Below are 20226 nucleotides of genomic sequence, written 5' to 3'. Positions count from 1 at the left end.
TGGTAATTTTAAAATCAACATGCTTTTTGACAGCTGTCATCTTTAATCTATAGACCACCGTGCTATATTTTCCGCACTGCGGGTAATTTGAAAAATTCCGTAAGCTGTCATCCGCCATCTTTAATCAACAAAGCATCGTGCTGCTATCTTTAGCTACATACATTTAACATGTGTTGGCGGCAATTTGAAATGTTATCCAGTTGCCATCTTTAATCAACTAAGTACCGCGCTGATATCTTCAGCTACTACATTTGAAATGTGTTGGCGGATAATTTGAAAAATTCCGTTAGATATCATCACTTTAGTGCATTCGCGAACTTAACCTCTCATCTACCATCTTGAAGGAGACTATCCTTAGTTTACGACAAGATGCTCCTCCCGACTCTAATTAGCGCTTAGAGGCTACTACACAAGACGGCGGTGGCTGTTATGGCTACCACCTCCTCCTCCTCCTCCTCCTCCTCCTCTACCTCCTCCGCCTCCTCTACCTCCTCCGACTCCTCTACCTCCTCCTCATCCTCTGTCAAGGCATAGCTCTATCGAGCATGCATCGCGAAGGCAAGAGTGTGCAGCGATAACATTATTGTGCATGTTTAGACTTGCGGATTGCAAAATAAACATACCAAAACTAAAATCGAACACTGTACTCGATACAACATGTGTTTAGAACATGTCAAGGAATACCTTTGTTCTAAGAAGATCAGATTGAACGTAACAAGACTAGTCTCGAACACTGTACTGGTTGTTGTTAACTTCAACATGTGATTAGAACATTGATGTGTTCAAAACACTACATAAGTGACCAAGACTAGAATCGAACACGGTACTTGATACAACATGTGTTTACAACATGTCAGGGGATACCTTTGTTCTAAGAAGATCAGTTTGAAACATAACAAAACTAGAATCGAACACTGTATTCGATGTTGTTAACTTCAACATGTGATTAGAACATTGATTGATGTGTTCAAAACACTAAATAAGTGATCAAGACTAGAATCGAACACGGTACTCCATACAACATGTGTTTAGAACATGTGAGGGGATATCTTTGTTCTAAGAAGATCAGATTGGAACATAACATGACTAGAATCGAACACTGTACTCGATGTGGTTAACTTCAACATGTGATTAGAACGTTGTTTGATGTGTTCAGAGCAAAAGTACAACTTCAATGATTTGCCTAGTGTAAAAATAAAAAATACACTCTACACATATCGCGTGGCTATCTCGCTCAGTAAACGATACAGCAAAGTACAACTTCAATGATTTGCCTAGTTCGAAAATCAAAAACACACTGTGCACATATCGCGTAGCTAACTCGCTCAGCAATTGCAAATACACGTGTAATAGACTAGAACACTAATATACGTTATGTAAAAATAAAGAAACCATACTGCGTAGCCAACTCGGTCGGTCACTCGCTTATTGATTGCAAATACATCACATCACGACTAGAACACTGATATACGCATGCACGTTACTTTTTTTTCGAAACACACGGAGTACGGACGCAGTACTGTGAGTTTCTGCTACGGCTTGCTTAGAACGTGAACAGAAGTGGCAGGTTATCTCAGCAAAAAATACATATGACCTTGTTCTTGCATACACGCAAGTCAGACACTTACAGAAATAAAATGATGGATACTGCGATTCAAATCCTAGCAACTTATTACCTTCTGCCGTCAGGAAGAGCATCCGGCCAGATCCTTATGTTTTATGTAATTACACGTCACGAAGACTGACGATCGCGCAGGAAAGGGCTAGGTGCAGCTGGCTACTCCCTAGCATTTGCTATTTTCAGGGCTGCCAACAGTAGGGATTCGAACCCGCTATCTCTATATTTTATTCACAGACATGATAGAAGTAGGGAGAATGATTGCGGGTACAATATGTTGATGGTGATTCATCTCTCGGATGGGGACGTTAAGCTTTGTGCACTCTTCTTCCACAGGAGTAGCCAATGTGCCGGCACCGGGTTTTATCCTCTCCCTACTGTCGTATATCACATCCTCTGGGAGGTGGTATTATACCATATCTTATAACTAAAGTGTATGCTAAAAGCCTGCATTAAATTCTATAAGAGTAAGAGCATATAACGCTGTTGATGGTGATTGACATGTCGGATGGGGGCGTTAAGCTTTTGGAGTGGGCTATGTGCCGGTACCTTCTCCGTACTGTTATATGTTACATCCTCGGGGAGGTAGTAGTATACAATTTTGAATAACTAGATGGTATGCTAAAAGCCTGCATTAAATTCTAAAACATTGAGGGCATGTAATGCTGTTGATGGTGATTCACAGGTCGGATGGGGACTTAAGCTTTCAGCAGACCCCTTCGACATGAGTAGGCTATGTGCCGGCTCCGGGTTTTACCCTCTCCGTAAAATCATAAAATTTTATCTTAGGAACTTACACCAGCTAAATGCTAGAAAGCAATACTAAGGGAATTACCTACACGGTCAAGAAAATGCCATTGCACTGTTATCGATCTTTAAGTTACAGGTGTCTTATCATACACACAGTGTCCTCGCTGCTTGCTCAAGGTTACTACAGCCGGAAAGCAGTGTACAATTTCTGTCAACGCATGCATTTCTCACCTCGCTCTGACTGACTGTGTAACACAGGTACAACCTGAAAGACAGTGTTCTAAAGAGTTATATTTTCGGTTGGGACTGGTACCTCACCTAAGCGACTTTACCTGTTATGCAGAACAAGGATCGAACCTGCTATGTTAACAACACAAGACCTAACCCGGTGCTGGAACTTATTTAAAACTTACTGCCGGCACATAGCCTACTCCCAAAGCTTAACGCCCGAACTACACTCAAAAGCGACTAGCTGCTTCCTACTCCTTGCCCGGTTTTACAGCTGGATGCCCTTCTTGACGCAACAACTAAGATTTGATATCGCAAGAACCCGTTTTACGAACGGATGGCCTTCCTGACGCAACAACTAAGACGAAATCGCAAGAATCCGTTTTACAGCAGGATAACCTTCTTGACGCGAGAACTAAGATTTTAAATCATAAGAATCTGTTTTACAGTCGGATGCCCTTCTTGACGCAACCACTAAGATTTTAAATCACAAAAACCTGTTTTACAGCTAGATGCCCTTCTTGACGCAAGAACAAAGATTTTAAATCGCAAGAATCTGTTTTACAACTGGATGCTCTTCTTGACGAAAGAACTAAGATTTTAAATCGCAGTATCTAGCATCCTACATCATAAATCATTGTTTTACGGACGGTTACCATTCCTAACGTCAAAGGGCCGGGATTTTAAATCGCAAGAATCTGTTTTACAACCAGATGTCCTTCTTGACGTGAGACTCGGTGTTTTACAGCTGGATGCTTCTTTTAATGAAAGAACTAAGATTTTAAATCGCAGTATCTAGTGTCTCACACCACGAACAATTATTTTACGATTAGATGCCCTTCTTGACGCGAGGACTAAGATTTTAAATCGCAAGATTGTGTTTTACAGCCGGATGCTCTTCTTGACGCAAGAACTAAGGCTTTGAATTGCAGTATCTAGCGTCTTACATCATAAACCATTGTTTTACTGCCGGTTACCCTTCCTAACGTCAAAGGACCGGAATTTTAAGTCGCAAGAATCTGTTTAACAGCCGGATGTCCTTCTTAACGCGAGAACTAAGATTTTAAATTGCAGAAATTTGTTTTACAGCCGGGTGCTTTTTGATGCAAGAAATAATATTTTGAATTGCAGTATCTTGTGTCTCACATCACGAGCAATTATTTTACGGTTAGATGCCCTTCTTGACGTAATAACTAAGAATTTAAATAGAAGTATCTAGTGTTTTACGTCACGGACAATTGTTTTACTGCTAGATGCTCTTCTTGACGCAGAACTAAGGTTTTAAATTGCAGTATCTAGCGTCTTACATCATAAACCATTGTTTTACGGCCGTTACCCTTCCTAACGTCAAAGGACAAGGGATTTTAAGTCGCAAGAATCTGTTTTACAACCAGATGCCCTTCTTAACGCGAGAATCGGGGTTTTACAGCTGGATGCTCTTCTTGACGCAGAACTATTTTAAATCGCAGTATCTAGCGTCTTACAACATGAACCATTGTTTTACGGCCGGTTGACCTTCCTAACGTTAAAGGACTAGGATTTGAAATTGCAGTATACGCGATATGAAGTAAGATAAATCTGTTGTAGCGGGTTTTATAACCGGATGTCCTAGTAAAATCCGGTGCCGGTACATAGGCTACTCCTGTCGAAGAAGCCTGCACAAGGCTTAACGCCTCCACCCGACAGATGAATCACCATCAACATCTTGTACCCGCAACCGTTCTCACTACTTCTATCATGTTTGTGAATAAGATATAGAGATAGCAGGTTCGAAATCCCACTCTCGGCAGCCCTTAAAATAGCAAATGCTAGGGAGTCACTCTTCCTGACGTGTAATTACATAAAAAATATGGATCTGGCCGGATGCCCTTCCTGACGGCAAAAGGTAATAAGTTGCTAGGATTTGAATCGTGGTATCCATCATTTTATTTCTGTAAGTATTTGACTTGCGTGTATGCAGGAACAAGGTCATGTGTATTTTTTGCTGAGATAACATGCCACTTCCGTTCACGTTCTATGCAAGCCGTAGCAGAAACTCACAGTACTGCGTCCATTTGGTCTTACAACTTGGAGGAGACAACATGCATACAAATAATTTATGATTTATTATATTTCATCCTCCCTTTTTTAACATGTAAGTATGTCAGGTGTAGTATCTCGCAACATTCTTGTCCGTGTGTTTCGAATAAAAGAGTAACGTGTATGCGTATATCAGTGTTCTAGTCGTGATGTGATGTATTTGCAATTACTAAGCGAGTGACCGACCGAGTTGGCTACGCAGTATGGTTTTTTTATTTTTACACAACGTATATTAGTGTTCTAGTCTATTACACGTGTATTTGCAATTACTGAGCGTGTTAGCTGCGTGGTATGTGTAACCGAGCGAGTTAGCTACGTGGTAAGGTTTTTGGTTGCTTTTTGATTTTCGCACTAGGCAAATCATTGAAGTGTTGCTATATCGTTTAATGAGCGAGTTAGCTACGCGAGATGTGCACAGTGTGTTTTGATTTTCGCTCTAGGCAAATCATAGAAGTTGTATTTTTCGCTATATCGTTTACTGAGCGAGTTAGCTACGCGATATGTGCACAGTGTGTTTTTTATTTTCCCACTAGGCAAATCATTGAAGTTGTCCTTTTGCTATATCGTTTACTGAGCAAGTTAGCTACGCGATATGTGCACAGCTTTTTTTATTTTTACACTAGGCAAATCATTGAAGTTTTACTTTTGCTCTGAACACATCAAACAATGTCCTAAACACATGTTGAAATTAACGACATCGAGTACAGTGTTTGATTCTAGTCATGTTATGTTTCAATCTGATCTTCTTAGAACAAAAGTATCCCCTGGCATGTTCTAAACATATATTGCATCGAGTACCGTGTTCGATTCTAGTCTTGATCACTTATTTAGTGTTCTAATCACATGTTGAAGTTAACATCAACCAGTACAGTGTTTGATTCTGGTCATGTTATACTTCAATCTGATCTTCTTAGAACAAAGGTATTTCTTGACATGTTCTAAACACATTTTGTATCGAGTAGAGTGTTCGATTTTAGTTTTGTTATGTTTCTTTTGTAATCCGCAAGTCTAAACCTGCACAATAATGTTATCGCTGCACACTCTTGCCTTCGCGATGCATGTTCGATAGAGCCATGCCGTGACAGAGGATGAGGAGGAGGTAGAGGAGGCGGAGGTGGTAGAGGAGCAGGACGAGGTGGTAGCCATAACAGCCGCCCATCTTGTGTAGTAAGCTCTAAGCGCTAATTAGTGTCGGGAGGGGCATCTTGACGTAAACTAACGATAGTCTCCTTCATGATGGTAGATGAGAGGTTAGGTTTGCGAATGTACTACAGTTGATGATAGCTAACGGAATTTTTCAAATTACTCGCCCCCACATTTCAAAAGTGGTAGCTAAAGATAGCAGCGCGGTAATTAATTGATTAAAGATGGCAGCGGGATAAATTTCAAATTGCTGCCACAACATGTAAAATGTATGTAGCTAAAGATAGCAGCACGATACTTTGTTGCTCAAAGATGGCGGATGACAGCTGACGGAATTTTTCAAATTACCCGCATGCCGTAAAGTTAGCAGCACGGTGCTCTCTTGATTAAAGATGACAGCTGTCAAAATGCATGTAGATTTTAAATTTCCCGCCACCTCCACCGCCACGATGAGGTTTAGTACCGTAAAGATAGCAGCACTGTGGTACGCGATGCAAGATGGCGGATGACAGCTGACAAAAAGCATGTGGATTTTAAATTTCCCACCACCAAAACCACGAAAAGTTTTTGTAACGTAAAGATAGCAGAACTGAGGTAAGCGATGCAAGATGGCGGATGACAGCTGTCAAAAACACGTAGAATTTCAAAGGTAGCAGCTAAAGAGGGCAGCACTGAGGTTTGCGATGCAAGATGGAGGATGACAGCTGTCACGTGGAAATTGCCTTCCACCACATTTGAAAGGTATATAGCTAAAGATAGCAGCACTGTGCTCTGATGAATAAAGATGGCATCTTGTCGAATAAGCACATATAATTTTTAAAATTGCCGCCACCACATTTCAAAGGTAGTAGCTAAAGTTGGCAGCTCGATGCTCTGTTAGTAAAAGATGGCTGCTGTCAAAAAAGCACGTGAAATTTTTTAAATTGCCGCCACCACATTTGAAAGGTAGTAGCTAAAAAGTGCAGCACTGAGGTTTGCGATGGAAGATGGCGGGTGACGGCTGTCAAAAAAGCACGTGGAATTTAAATTGCCCACCACCACGACGATAAGGTTTAGTACCATAAAGCGGGCAGCACTGATGTTAGCGATGCGTTGTTGTTGAGGTTTGTGCCGCTAAGATAGCGGTGAGGTTAGCGATGCATGATGGCGGATCGCAGCTGTCAAAAAAGCACGTGGTTGTCTAAAAGGCACGTGGATTTGTTTACAAATTCAAATCTCGCGCTAGTGAGGTTTAGTTGGCAGCACTGAGGTTTAGGCATGTCAAGATGGCAGCACTGAGGTTAGCGATGCGTTGTTGTTTAAAGCTGTCAAAAAGCACGTGGATTTGATTACCAATTCAAATCTCGCGCTAGTACGGTTTAGTTGGCAGCACTGAGGTTTAGGCCCGTCAAGATGGCAGCACTGAGGTTAGCGATGAGTGGTAGTCGGGTGACAGCTGTCAAAAAGCACGTGGCTTTGTTAACAAATTAAAATCTCGCACCAAAATTCAAATCTCCTGCCAAAATTCAAATTTCCCGCGGGAGGAGGAGTTCTCTGCGGAGGGCCTGAGGCGGAGAAGGCTGCTGAACAATCCACTATATCTACTCACAATATATCGTTTACCAATCGACAATTTCATCACCAGTCTCGATTATCGAATCGTATCCGACTAGATAGGCAAGGTATGGCCATCATATGCAGATTGAACTTAGCCCATTTAATCCAACTCATTCCATGTCCTCCGATACATTTCTATCATTGATATTCTCGCCATTTATTTACATTTATTAAACTTTTACTTGAAGAAACTGCGAAATTTACTTAATTCTGTATCTCGTGCCACGACATATTATTATCCACCGTAACTTAACGAGATACCACGGGGTTCAGAGCTTATCACTTTTGCCGATACCTTCAATCCGTTGCCTGTTGTTCATTTAGTTGAGCGAGTTACTTAGGTTTCTGTCACACTTCGACGTATAGTAATCGGACATACGATTTTATTGATTTTTATTTCACCATAAACTTTCAGTAATTTCGCCGACTCCCATCCAACATTCATTGGAAGGTTATAATATCTATTCCTTTCTTTACAATAGTTCTACAGTTCAGCACTAGCATTTTTATTTCATCGCTACTTGACTTCCAGATCCCTGTACCTTTTTCACCGCTCCCGAGACCACTCCGTTTCATTGAATGTACCTCCCGATAACCCTCCTAAACACATTTCCTATCTTATATGTACCACTGCGGTTTAAGTGAAGGCCATCTGAGCGCAGATCCCTATCTCCTCCCCACACATTAGGATCTAGAAATCTCACTCCCAGTTTCACACATATCCACTCCATAGTCTCATTTAAATCCCCAACCACCTTCCAGTCAGTATCTCTCCTTCACAGTAATCCACTGATAACAATCTACGCTTCCTTAAACTTCACCCGTGCTGCATATACCAAGTCACACACATCGCCAACTATGTTGGTACTTATACCTGCTTGTCTTACGTTGTTAGAACTAATGTGGAACACTACCACCTTCTCCTTTCCCTCCTCCTTCTCTTCTACTTTCCTCAACATCTGCCTTAACCTAATTTCTGGATAACACTCTACCCTGGTTCCCTTTCCTCCACACAATTTCCCGACATGTCTAACGATGGAATCCCCCGTGACCAGAGTCTAAACCCTACCCACCTCATTTGATCCCCTCCCCTCCTGGTCAGTCCTGTCTTTCCTGACAGCTTTAGAAGGTACTTCCTCCTCCCTTTCCTCCGTACGAGCCTCGGGATGGACAAATGTTTTAGTGGAGCTATCCTTACTTTACATTTTATAACATACATACATGCATTACCTTTAAAGACTGTTATGCCTTTCCGCGGTAAGTCTGCTAGCCTCTGTGAATTTAGTAAACGTCGCCACAATCCTCTATTTGCAACTAGTGCTGTGGCCTCATTTATTTCTATACCCCTTATCTTTAAATCGTTAGAAACTGAGTCTAACCATCGTCGTATTTGTCTCCCTCTACTTCTCTCACCCTCCATAAGAGAGTTCATTATTCTCCTAGGTAAAGTATTCTCCTCCATTCGCCTCACATGACCCCACCACCGAAGCCGGTTTATGCGTACAGCTTCATCCTTCGAGTTCATTCCTAAATTAGCTTTTATCTCCTCATTCCGAGTACCCTCCTGCCATTGTTCCCACCTGCTTTTTTACCGGTAATCATTCTCGCTACTTTCATGTCTGTTACTTCTAACTTATATAATAAGACATCCTGAGTCCAACCAGCTTTCGCTCCCGTAAAGCAAAGTTGGTCTGGAAACAGACCGATGTAAAGATAGTTTCGTCTGGGAGCAGACTTCCTTCTTACGGAATACTGTTGATCGCAAATGCGAGGTCACTGCATTAGCTTTACTACACCTCGATTCAATCTCACTTAATAGATTACCATCCTGGGAGAACACACAACCTAAATACTTGAAATTATCGACCTGTTCTCCCTTCCTATCACCAATCTGACATTCAACTCTGTTGAATTTCTTACCCACTGACATCAATTTAATCTTCAAAGGCTAATTTTCATACCATACAAATTGCACCTATTTTCTAGTTCCAAGATATAAGACTGCAGCCTCTCAGCACAATCTGCCATTAAGACCAAGTCGTCAGCATAGGCCAGACTGTCATTTTAAACCTTTCAGCAGATGATCCATGTAAACTACGAACAGCAAAGTTGAAAGATTACGGCCTTGTCTAACCCCTGTAAGTACCCTGAACCAAGAACTCATTCTACTATCCATTCTCACTGAAGCCCAATTGAAAATATAAATTCCTTTGATTGATTTTAATAATCTACATATAATTGCATAGTCCCCCAGTATGGCGAACATCTTTTCCCTCGGTACCCGGTCATATGCTTTCTCTAGATCTACGAATCATAAACACAACTACCTATTCCTCTCGTAGCATTTTTCAGCTACCTGGCGCATACTTAAAATTGGATCCTTATAGCCTCTCTGTGGTCTGAAACCACACTGGTTTTCATCCAACATACTCTCAACCACTGATCGCAACCTCCCTTCCAAGATGCCAGTGAATACTTTGCCTGGTATACTAATCAATGAAATACCTCGATAGTTGTTGCATTCCTTCCTGTTCCCTTACTTATAGATAGGTGCAATTACTGCTTTTGTCCAATCTGAAGGTACCTTACCAACACTCCACGCTAGTCTTACTACTCTATGAAGCAATTTCATCCCGCCTTCCCAATATAATTCACAATTTCCGATTTAATTTCATCAAATCCTGCTGCTTTATGATAATGGAGTTTATTTGCCATCCTTTCCACTTCCTCCAACATCATTTTCCTTCTCGCCATGAGCTTGGCTGTTTGCAACACCACCAGGATGATTTCCTTTTACATTGAGATGATGTTCAAAATATTCCCTCCACATCTCCAGTGATTCCCTGGAATCTATTATGATTTCACCTGAAATACTCAAAACACTGTTCATTTCCTTTTTCCCTCCCTTCCTAAGTTTCTTTATTACTGTCCAGAAAGGTTTCCCGCTGCTTGACCTAGCCTTTCCAGGTTATTACAAAAATCTTCCCACGATCTCTTTTTGCATTCAACATCTATTTGTTTCGCTCTGTTTCCTTCATCTACGTGTAAATCCCTGTCTGCCTCGACACGTCTTTGGAGCCGTTTCTGATAAGCCTTCCTTTTACGTTTACAAGCTGGTCTCACTTCATCATTCCACCAAGATGTTCGCCTTTTCCCATCTTTCCACACAGTTGTTCCTAGGCATTCCCTTGCTGTTTCTACTACAGCATCCCTGTATGCCACCCATTCTCTTTCTATATCCTGAAACTGCTTATTGTCTACTGTTCGAAACTTCTCACTAAGCATATCCATGTTCTTCTGTCTAATTACCCCGTCCTGGAGATTTTCTGCCCTTACTCGTTTGCTGACAGATTTCACATTCTCTTCCCTAGGCCTAGAGATACTTAGTTCACTACAGATCAGATAGTGGTCTGTATCATCGAAAAATCCCCGAAAAACTTGTACATTCCAAACAGATTTCCTGAATTTGAAGTCGGTTGAGATATAGTCTATTATGGATCTGGTGCCCCGAGCCTCCCGTGTGTAGCGGTGAATAACCTTAAGCTTGAAGAATGTATTCGCAACTTCTAAACACACACTATCACAGAAGTCCAGCAAATGCTTCCCATTCCCATTAGATTTCATATATTCCCTACATTTACCAATCACCCTTTCGTATCCTTGAGTTCTATTTCCCACTCTCGCATTGAAATCGCCCATTAACACTATTCTAGCCTTGCTGTTGACCCTGGCCACGATGTCACTCGATGCTTCATAAAACTTGTCAACTCATCCTCATCTGCACCCTCACATGGTGAATACACTGAGACAATTCTCGCCCAAATTCCTCCAACTGCCAAACCTACCCACATCATTCGCTCATTTAAGTGCCTAACAGAAACTATGTTGCGTGCAGTGGTATTCCTGATGAGCAGCCATACCCCATACTCTGCCTTTCCCTTTATAACACCCGTCAAGTACACTTTATTATCTCCCATCTCTTCCTCGCTATCTCCTCTTACCCGAATATCACTTACTCCTAGCGCATCCTGACACATCCCCTTTGCTGACTCAGCCAGTTCTACTTTCTTTCTTCTATAAGCTCCATTAATATTGAAAGCTCCCCATCGATTTCCGTTTCGTTCGCCAAGTTGTTTCCAAGGAGTCCCTCGCCTGTCAAATGGGAGTGGGACTCCGTTACTCCCATAGGTCTGAGGCTTCCTTAAAATGTTCTGAGCTCGGTAAATTCATGAAGCAGCATGCTTTCCTATCTACACATAGTCCAAGTGAGAATCCCTCCTCTAACGGATTATGGACCACTGGTGGATTGTATAGTCCTGAGCACAAGGATGACCATGACTCAGAATATGCCCGCGGTGCCCACTCCTATCCCATAGCAACTGTTATCCCGGCTCTCCGGACCACTTACTAGGCCACTCAGCCGTGGCCCATGGTTCACGAACTAGGACGTGACTACAGTAACCCGCACCATGAACCACTAAATTATATACATTCTATACATTATGCATTCTATAAGGCGTACTGAAATTCTCCCACCAAAATCTGCTCGAAGACAAACACAAGCCACAAATGACACCTTGCTCGCGTCACTGAATACATGAAGAGTCTTTTCGCAGTCCTCGTAAGGTCCTTCCCTGAGCCTCCTTGGAATTACTCACATGATGCAGATGTTTCATCAAGGCTAAGAATTGCCAAGTTATTTCTTCGGCCAATGCAACATCCCACCCACATTTCTCTCTCCAAGTTTGTTGAAGGATCAATTTTGGAATGAGCGTTGTTGGACAAGTATATCCCACCTTTGTCAAATATTCTTTGCGCTATCGAAAGGCGGACTCTCTTCGTAATAGGCTCCCCTGGCAAAGTAAGTCCACTGACATCACTGAATAACGTGTCATTTTCATTATCCCAAAATTCACCGAGAACAGGAACGACATTTTTGTTCTCCCCGGAGGATTGACCTAAACCGTTACCCAGTCTCTAAGCTCAAAATTTCCAGAGGCAATCAGCTGAGTGGATTCCTTCACGAACTTACTAACAGATTCATCAGATTCGAGGTTGGTTATACAGTCATCCACATAATACGCTTGTTTCAGAATATCAGTCGTCTTTTTGAGTTCTTTTGGGGCATGATTCAGATGATGAGTGATGGTAGCTGCTAACAGAAAGGGACCTAAAGAAACTCGAAACACCACACGACCGTGTCCACCATAGGAACTTTAAGAAATCCCTATCAATTGGCGATAGGCTAATCCGAAGAAATGCTCTCATAATGTCAGCACTGATACCAAAGGCATGTTTCCTGAACTGAATTAATAACTTCGGAATTAGCTCAATTAAGTTTGGCCCCTTTTCTTGGCAATCCTTCAACGAATTCCTATTACGATCCGTAGCTGAAGCATCAAAAACCGGTCGGATTTTTGTAGTCTGGCCATTAGGCTTGATTACAGCCCGATGCGGTAAGAAATGTCCTTTATCCTTACATTCAGGAAACTGTCTCGGTAATGCCTGAATGTAACCAGTCCTGGAATACTGCATGATAATTCTCCAGTTGCCCACTAGAGAGGAGTTGGTTTGTTACACATTTAAGCCTTCTCTCTGCCAGTCCTTTATTATTCAGCAGCTAAGCGTGCTGTTCTTTCCAAGGTAACTGCACCTCATATCTATCTTCTTCAATGACACAGTTTCATTGAAAAATAAATGGTATCAGTAACTTAATCCTCTTTAAACTTCACAGCTTCTACTTCACTAATACCTATTACATCTAACATCCACAAGTTGCAGTTGTAGGTTAAGTTAGTCAGCAGGTTATTCGAATTCTCCCCTGACCCTTGTAATGTCCCACCCAACGTTGTCTCAATCGCTACCAATGTTCCGTCCAACTGCACGCAGGAACCGGTTATGAAGACTCCTGAAATGTCAGCACCTATCAGTAGTTCTATGTCCGGTTGATTCTTCCCCATGTCAGAGAGAATGATGTTTTTCTCCCTTAGCTTAGGATACAGGCCTTGACTTTCCACCCTAGGTACATAACCACAAATATCCGCTCTGATCCAAAACACTCATAGATCCTTGAAATTTACCATCCACACTTCGGACAGTTATATCATACACGTTGTGCTGTTGTTCATTGATTTCAACTCCCCCCAAAAGTCTATGGCTTAACATCTCCTTCCCAGATGGTTTCATATATAGCTGCTCCACAACATCTTTGGAAATATAGGACCTTTCCTTAAATTTACCGTTGTGCACAATTTTGTCCATCAATGTCTGTAAAAAGGTGACTCCAGATTTCTGAGCCAAGAGTGGGACTCTTGACTCTTTCCTTTAACAGGTTCAACACCTTGGGTTTTGGACTGCATTGGTATTTCTGGACACGTTATAGTTAAATGCCGTTTTAACATAATTCCTGCATGTCTTGGCACTATGACCAGATTTTAAACATATAAAACAACAGTTTTTCTTCTTAAGTAAACCCTTTTTCTGATCATATAACATAGTTCTAGCTTTGAAACAGTCTGCGCAGCATGTGAAGTCTTGTCGTACTACAAACATTTAACCCTAGAACTGCGGACCGTCTTTCTGGAAGACGGTGCACTGTTTCGTCAAGTGCGATCGTCTTTCTGAGAGACGGTGTCGTTCTTCCGCCGTAGACATTTATCTTCAATATTGAAAGTCTTTGAAACACAAACATCGGTCTGGACAAGTTTATTTAGCCGTAGAAGTGAAAGTACTTTCACATGTTCTTTGAATCAAGATGGCAGCCCGCTTTGTTGACGATTCTGAAATCAAGCGCTCGATTTTCGAAGATCTTAATGACAATACTGATGGTGACAGTGGTTATTGTTTTAATTCCGACAAGAAAATTATTCCCGAAAATATTGAAAGTGTCAGCGAAGTACAAGGTGCCTCGGAAGTAATGGGAATTTCCGATGACCGGAATGATGTTCAGGTCGGTGCAGGTTATGTTATTATTGGCAGTACGTCAATGTTTGAAGAAACCAGCGAAGGGATAAGTGTGAACTGTTGATATTTTCGTAGATTGTTGTAAGGAATTTGATCACAACACAGGAAAGAAGAAATTCACCTGAGAAAACTAAGATAAGCTGTAGGTTCAAAATTCGTGAAAAGAACTCAAAATTCGTTTTGATGAAAATTTGAGTTTTATTTTGCAAACGAAATGAGAAGTGGATAACTGTGGAGGAATACGTAAGAAAATACTTGTTCGTTTCAGAATATCATGTTTCTGAAATGAATTACCTATCACAAATTCCTTTATTTGAACAAAATATTTCAACAGTTTCCTTTGTCAAAAAAAATTAATTGCATTTTACGATAGTTAGAAATCGTGGCAATATTTTCCATTATTTGTATTATCTTCATTTAGATCAGTCTTTTAGATTTCTATTGGTATATAATATGGGTTTATTAGGATTAATATGTGATTACAGGCATGATTTTATTTCCATGGTGTATGTTGAGAAAAATAACTGCAGCATTGGACAGAACAACCTGCAGCAGTTCTAGGGTTAATCTAGCTTTGAAACAGTCTGCGCAGCATGTGAAGTCTTGTCGTACTACAAACATTTAACAGCATGCTGCTTAGAATTACCAGAAAAAATTCATGCCGCAGTAGGTACTTTTTTCCCTTTAACACTTTCGGACCACTGATACAGTCATTGCCAGAAATACCATTGCGAGCTAACTGCAGGCGCTCTTCGCTCTCAACTTCAAGTTTAAAGAACTGTAATAAGTTCGATAAGCCATCACTAAGATCATAAGTTTCAGCTCTAGTGACAGTTCGTGCTCTTACCCACGCTCTCAAGATTTCCTCAGGTAAGGCTGATTTCACTAACGGATACAGCATGAGAGCATATTTATCTCTTGTTTCTCCTAATGTTTCTAAAGCTCTCAGTTGCGTTTGTAACCTGTCATATAAATGGCCTAAATTCATTTTTCCCTTATCTGCAGCTTGAATCATTACTAAACCAAGCAATTCGCGAACATATGTTTCCATTAACAGTTCATCACGGGCAAAACTTGCCTTTAGGTGTTCGATGGCCTTACTGTAGTTAGGTCCTGAAGTGGGGAGACCCAGCTTAACAAACGAAAAAAAGGTTAATATTTACTCGATTGTTAAATATGCTACAATTGTTGTTGACACATATCCTAGTATTGGCATGCTTCCTTTAAACCAGAAGCAACTTCAATAATGTCAAAATTCTAATATTATAATATTTTAAAGTAAAATGTTCAAAATGTTCAAAATGTCCCACCTTTTTAACAATATATCACTGTTTCCCTTATAAAGTCCAAGTTTATAGAATTTTCGTACTTTTCCTTTCTTAAAGTGTGTATCAAACCTTCACCTACAAAATGAACCTCAATCACTAACATGGACTGTGATTTAGATATTTTTGTCGAGCTTTTATTCCGAGCGCCTGAAAATATTAATATTTTTCTAAATAAATATGTTATATAAAGTTTAATATAAATCCTATTGATCTGAATGAGGTACAAAAAATCATAATTATCCGTGAAAGAGTAAGGTAGTTATGAAGGAAACCGTGATATATTGTTAAAACGGCGGGAAATTTTGAACATTTTATTTAAAATAGTTATAATTAGAATTTTGACATTATTGAAGTTGCTTATGATTTCTAGGAGGCATGCCAATACTGGGATATGTGCAGCACTTGTCAAAAGCGTTTTTAGCATATATAACAATCGAATGAATATTGGCCTATTTCCCCGTGCTAAGCTGGGCCTCCTCCCTGAAGGAGGAACACTTTCTACAAGTTCTCTAGCACTAGATCCTGGTACTGTGGCTTGTATTAAATGCTGTAACTTATCCTCATCAGCTACAGAAGTATCATCATTTATGTTAGGAAACTGTCCCCAGAATCCTAACCAGTTTCGAATATTGCCAACAAATGCCTTTAACTTCAGTTCAGGCAGTCGTAAGTTTCTTATTGGAGAGATTGGAATAACACTAGCTGCGCCACTTTCAGGTACGACTTTTAATGATTCAATGAACAAACTCTCACAACTGCTCTTTGCTGTTATACATTCCTCTTTGTATTCTTCGGCTTCTTCGTATTTTTTTCTTACATACCTGCTCGTCGAAATCTTCAGCTGAAAATAATAAATCTCGAATCTTTTCTTCTATTACGTGAAGACGCGATGCTTTATCATCGAATACCTTCAATGCTGTAATAGCCTCGTCATTCTCGAGTGGATCTGCTTCTAACTTCTGTTTAAATTCGTTGAGTGACCATGTGAATTGACGACATAATAACGTTCGCTCTCTCTTTAATGTTTCCATAAGGTAATTTGAAGTCCTGTCGTGGTCACCAAATGAAGGAGATTCTACAAATTATAGAGCGAACAAAATCACAAAACCATTCATTTACTTAAACAGAAGAACAATATAACAGGCCATCTCAGCTAAAAGAAAAGGCAACGAAATTATACGCAGAGTAAACAGAATAGTCTTTTTTGTTCCATACCTACCCTACCTATAACAACTATGTTTCCGAATAAGAAAACAAGTTTTACTTTCTGGACCCTTAGTTATGTGAATGGCTACTTCTATTCCCTGTTCCTTAAGAGTCTGCCTGCTGATGGCAAGACGTTTTAATATACAAATTTACAAAATACTTTCAGGGCTGCTAATCTAAGATCAACTTCTCGACGGGATCAGTTTGAAGTGAGATGAGATTTTTACGACCGGACGGCCTTCCTAACGTCACTCTTCTCAAAGGTGTGAATGGCGACACATATGATGGTAGGAATAGAGAGGATGAATACAGTGCTCCTGTCTGACGAACGAATCACCATCAACAGCGTCATATGCACACAATTAGTGATAACAACACCTCTCCTACCAGCTTGACGCCTTTAACGGTCATGGACACCAGGCGGGCAGCTCGGAGTTTGAAACGAAGGCATCTTCTACTTTCCATACCTAAATATTTTGGCAATTATTGAATCAGGAAAAACAGCTCTATACATTTCAAACAAGCATTTGTAACAACAGTAAATTTGATGATTCCTTGTAAAATGAAAATTCTTGCATTTTTCTGTAATTGCGACTTTATCGCTTTCTGCGCAAAAACGTACTGCGAAAACATAAAATTAAATTGACTTCTAATTTTCACTTTATGTTTCACTGTCTGGAATGCTTCACAAAAAAACTTGCCAGTCACAAAGTGACAACGTTTAGCACTCGGCACAGCTGAGAATAAGATAAGGATCTTTACAGCATTTTTTGTTAAGAATTTCTGTTCTAAACACATTGTTATATCTGTTTTATTTCAGGATGAGCCAATGAACTCCAGACAGGCTCCTGCTCACTAATAGGCTGCTGATCCGCATAACACACGATGATACTCGACACAACAACTCTCCTTTTTATATTCCGAATACATTAGATTACAGACGGAACATTCTCGTTTCGTGTTCTAGAAGGATAACAGACGAGGGGAGAGGCTGTTACTATGCCCTGAGGCTGAGTGATGGTTGCACGAACGAGGAATGGGCTGACTCCCACAGCTCAGAATAAGATGAGCATTTTTCGGCACTTTATGTTCAGAATTTCCTTTCCAAACGCACCCACAGTTTTCTATTCTGCAACACACAAGTAGATACAGTATCCGCCTTTCCTATTCTTACGTTTGTCATGGCAGTTAATGTCCCGCTAAGAGTCTTGTTTCTTACATCCTGCTTGTACTTCTTGACTGCATGTGTCTCCATCGCTGTTCTAATTTACATGACGTGAGCACTTAGCAAATCATTGTGTGTGTTCTACTGTTTGTAGGCACGTTGAAGGTGAATGTGAAACTACTGACTGATGATATAAACAACATGACAACTGTTTTTAGCAAGACTGGTGACCAAGGGAACAAATGGTACGGCTCTGCCATTCATCTGGCTCCAATGGACCAACCGTTTCAGGTTAGTACAAGTGTAATATGACCACTTTCTACACCATCTGCAAAACGTGTGTCAAGTATATTAGAACGAACGGATGGAAATGATCGACTTAAGCAACATCCCAAGTTGGCTCGAACATAAAGTGTAAGCACTCAGGCGCCAGTGCACACGTGCCCTCCTGTGTCAGCTCATTTTAGACTTTATATTTGTTGTAATTGCTTGAAATTTTAAAGTCAGGGCGAAAATTTAATGAGGTAAGTATCCATCTTTGTGGCTAAAATACAGATTAAATAAACATTAATAGCTTATTTTTAGATAATTGTTATTGGTAAATGTAATCTTGATATTCCTTTGCGTCCAATCGGTACGACACCTACATACACATTTTGTGAGGGAAATATAATCACGAGGTACGTTAAAGCTAGCAGTTGTGTTACTGGTACAGCGCCCACAGCATCCTGAGTCAGGAAATGCAGATTATCGGCGGCGTCATTAAAACAACCCCACTGCAAACGTTGTGATAGCGCAAAGAACTGCCTGAAGTAAGATTTTAGGTTGTTTCAAGTCAAGTATTGATAATTTCATCTCTCAGAAGTTCAAAAGTTCCGCTGAACTGCACTATTTCCGTTGCTTGACTAAGTGTGGTGCTGGCGTAGTGTCGCCATCTAATCCACTGCAAAAAGAAAGACAGAGCAGATGTAGAAATTAAGGACGTAACGCATTCAATCTTAAAACTGCATTCGGTGACATACGTAGTTCTGAAACCCTCCGCATGATGACACTGCAATTGAATCTTTGTCACCACCCACTTGCTACCCCGTGTCGTATTCTATGAACAGGACAGGCTGAGGACTTGGGTTCGAATATCAGATTGACCTTTATATAAGACACTTTCTGACACCATTAAATTTTTAGTATAATTTATTTAAACAAACTATCAAATATACCCTTCCAATAATATTACATCACACTTGTAATTATTCTCTTCTCAATATTACTTTTAAATAACCAGTTTATCAGTCTCTGACTTCCTTGGAAAATACACACACCTCTATGATTCACTTTACAACATTTATAAATTCCCTTCAGTCTTTAAAGTTTCTTAACTAGTTGATACTTATCTCGGGTTCTGAAGCTTCTTTCTTCTTGCTTTTTCCTTGAATCCTCGTTGTGGTGTTCCTCTGAATCTTCCCTGACGGTTTCAGGACTCGAACACAGAACTCTAAGGTGAATACCAACTGAAGCTACAGTCTCCTTCGAACACTCAGTGAGTTCTCTATGTACTGTCTCTGTACTTTACCCTGTGGGACACCGCTAACCAGTTCTACTGCTTGACAGTCTTAATTGCTGCCTAATTTGAATAACTTCTTATAGTGCTGTCTTCACTAACTGATGGCAGGCTCAACTACTGCCTAATCTGACTAACTCCATATACTGCTATCTTTACTGACTTTATTCTACAGAGTCTCTTCTCTGCCAAGTGATCTAGTGTCCGTCCCTTCCTAAGAGAACGTTCCTTTCCAGTGTTATAGAACAACTGCCTGAATGACACCAGGATTACTAACAACAGAATGACACACAATGACAGAATGATGGAATGACCGAATGACCCAGAGGCTCCCTTGTCACTCCCCTTTATCATTTCTCTGCGCTTCTGGAACAAGTCATCCCCTACTACTATGTTCCCTCAGGTTACTGATCTGTTAGTTTCCTATTGGTTACTTCAAGTGTGGTCCCACCCGTCTCATGGATGTACATGTGACTGGTGACCTTCCAGAGATTCTTTCTAGAAAGAATTATTGCACCACAGCGTGCGTTCTTATTTTTTACAGGGCACCTTGCTATGTGACCAACAACAGGTTTGCTTTTCCTGGTCCACC

At 40.7% G+C, this 20226-nt stretch overlaps 1 protein-coding gene across 3 annotated transcripts in view; it reads left to right on the top strand.

The window, feature by feature from the left end:
- The window catches only part of LOC136864954 (neuropilin-1a), a 458189-nt gene that overhangs the window by 176612 nt on the left and 261351 nt on the right, over window positions 1–20226 (top strand). For all 3 annotated transcript variants that reach the window (XM_067142360.2, XM_067142361.2, XM_067142359.2), the window contains one exon: window positions 18231–18367. In XM_067142360.2, the coding sequence (XP_066998461.2) occupies window positions 18231–18367 (137 nt within the window). The remainder of the gene's footprint in view (window positions 1–18230; window positions 18368–20226) is intronic.

Source organism: Anabrus simplex, chromosome 2 (genome assembly GCF_040414725.1).
Source record: "Anabrus simplex isolate iqAnaSimp1 chromosome 2, ASM4041472v1, whole genome shotgun sequence".
In the NCBI taxonomy this organism is placed as follows: domain Eukaryota; kingdom Metazoa; phylum Arthropoda; class Insecta; order Orthoptera; family Tettigoniidae; genus Anabrus; species Anabrus simplex.
Note: the sequence above shows the minus strand (reverse complement) of the source record. Positions and strands in the feature narration are given on the sequence as shown.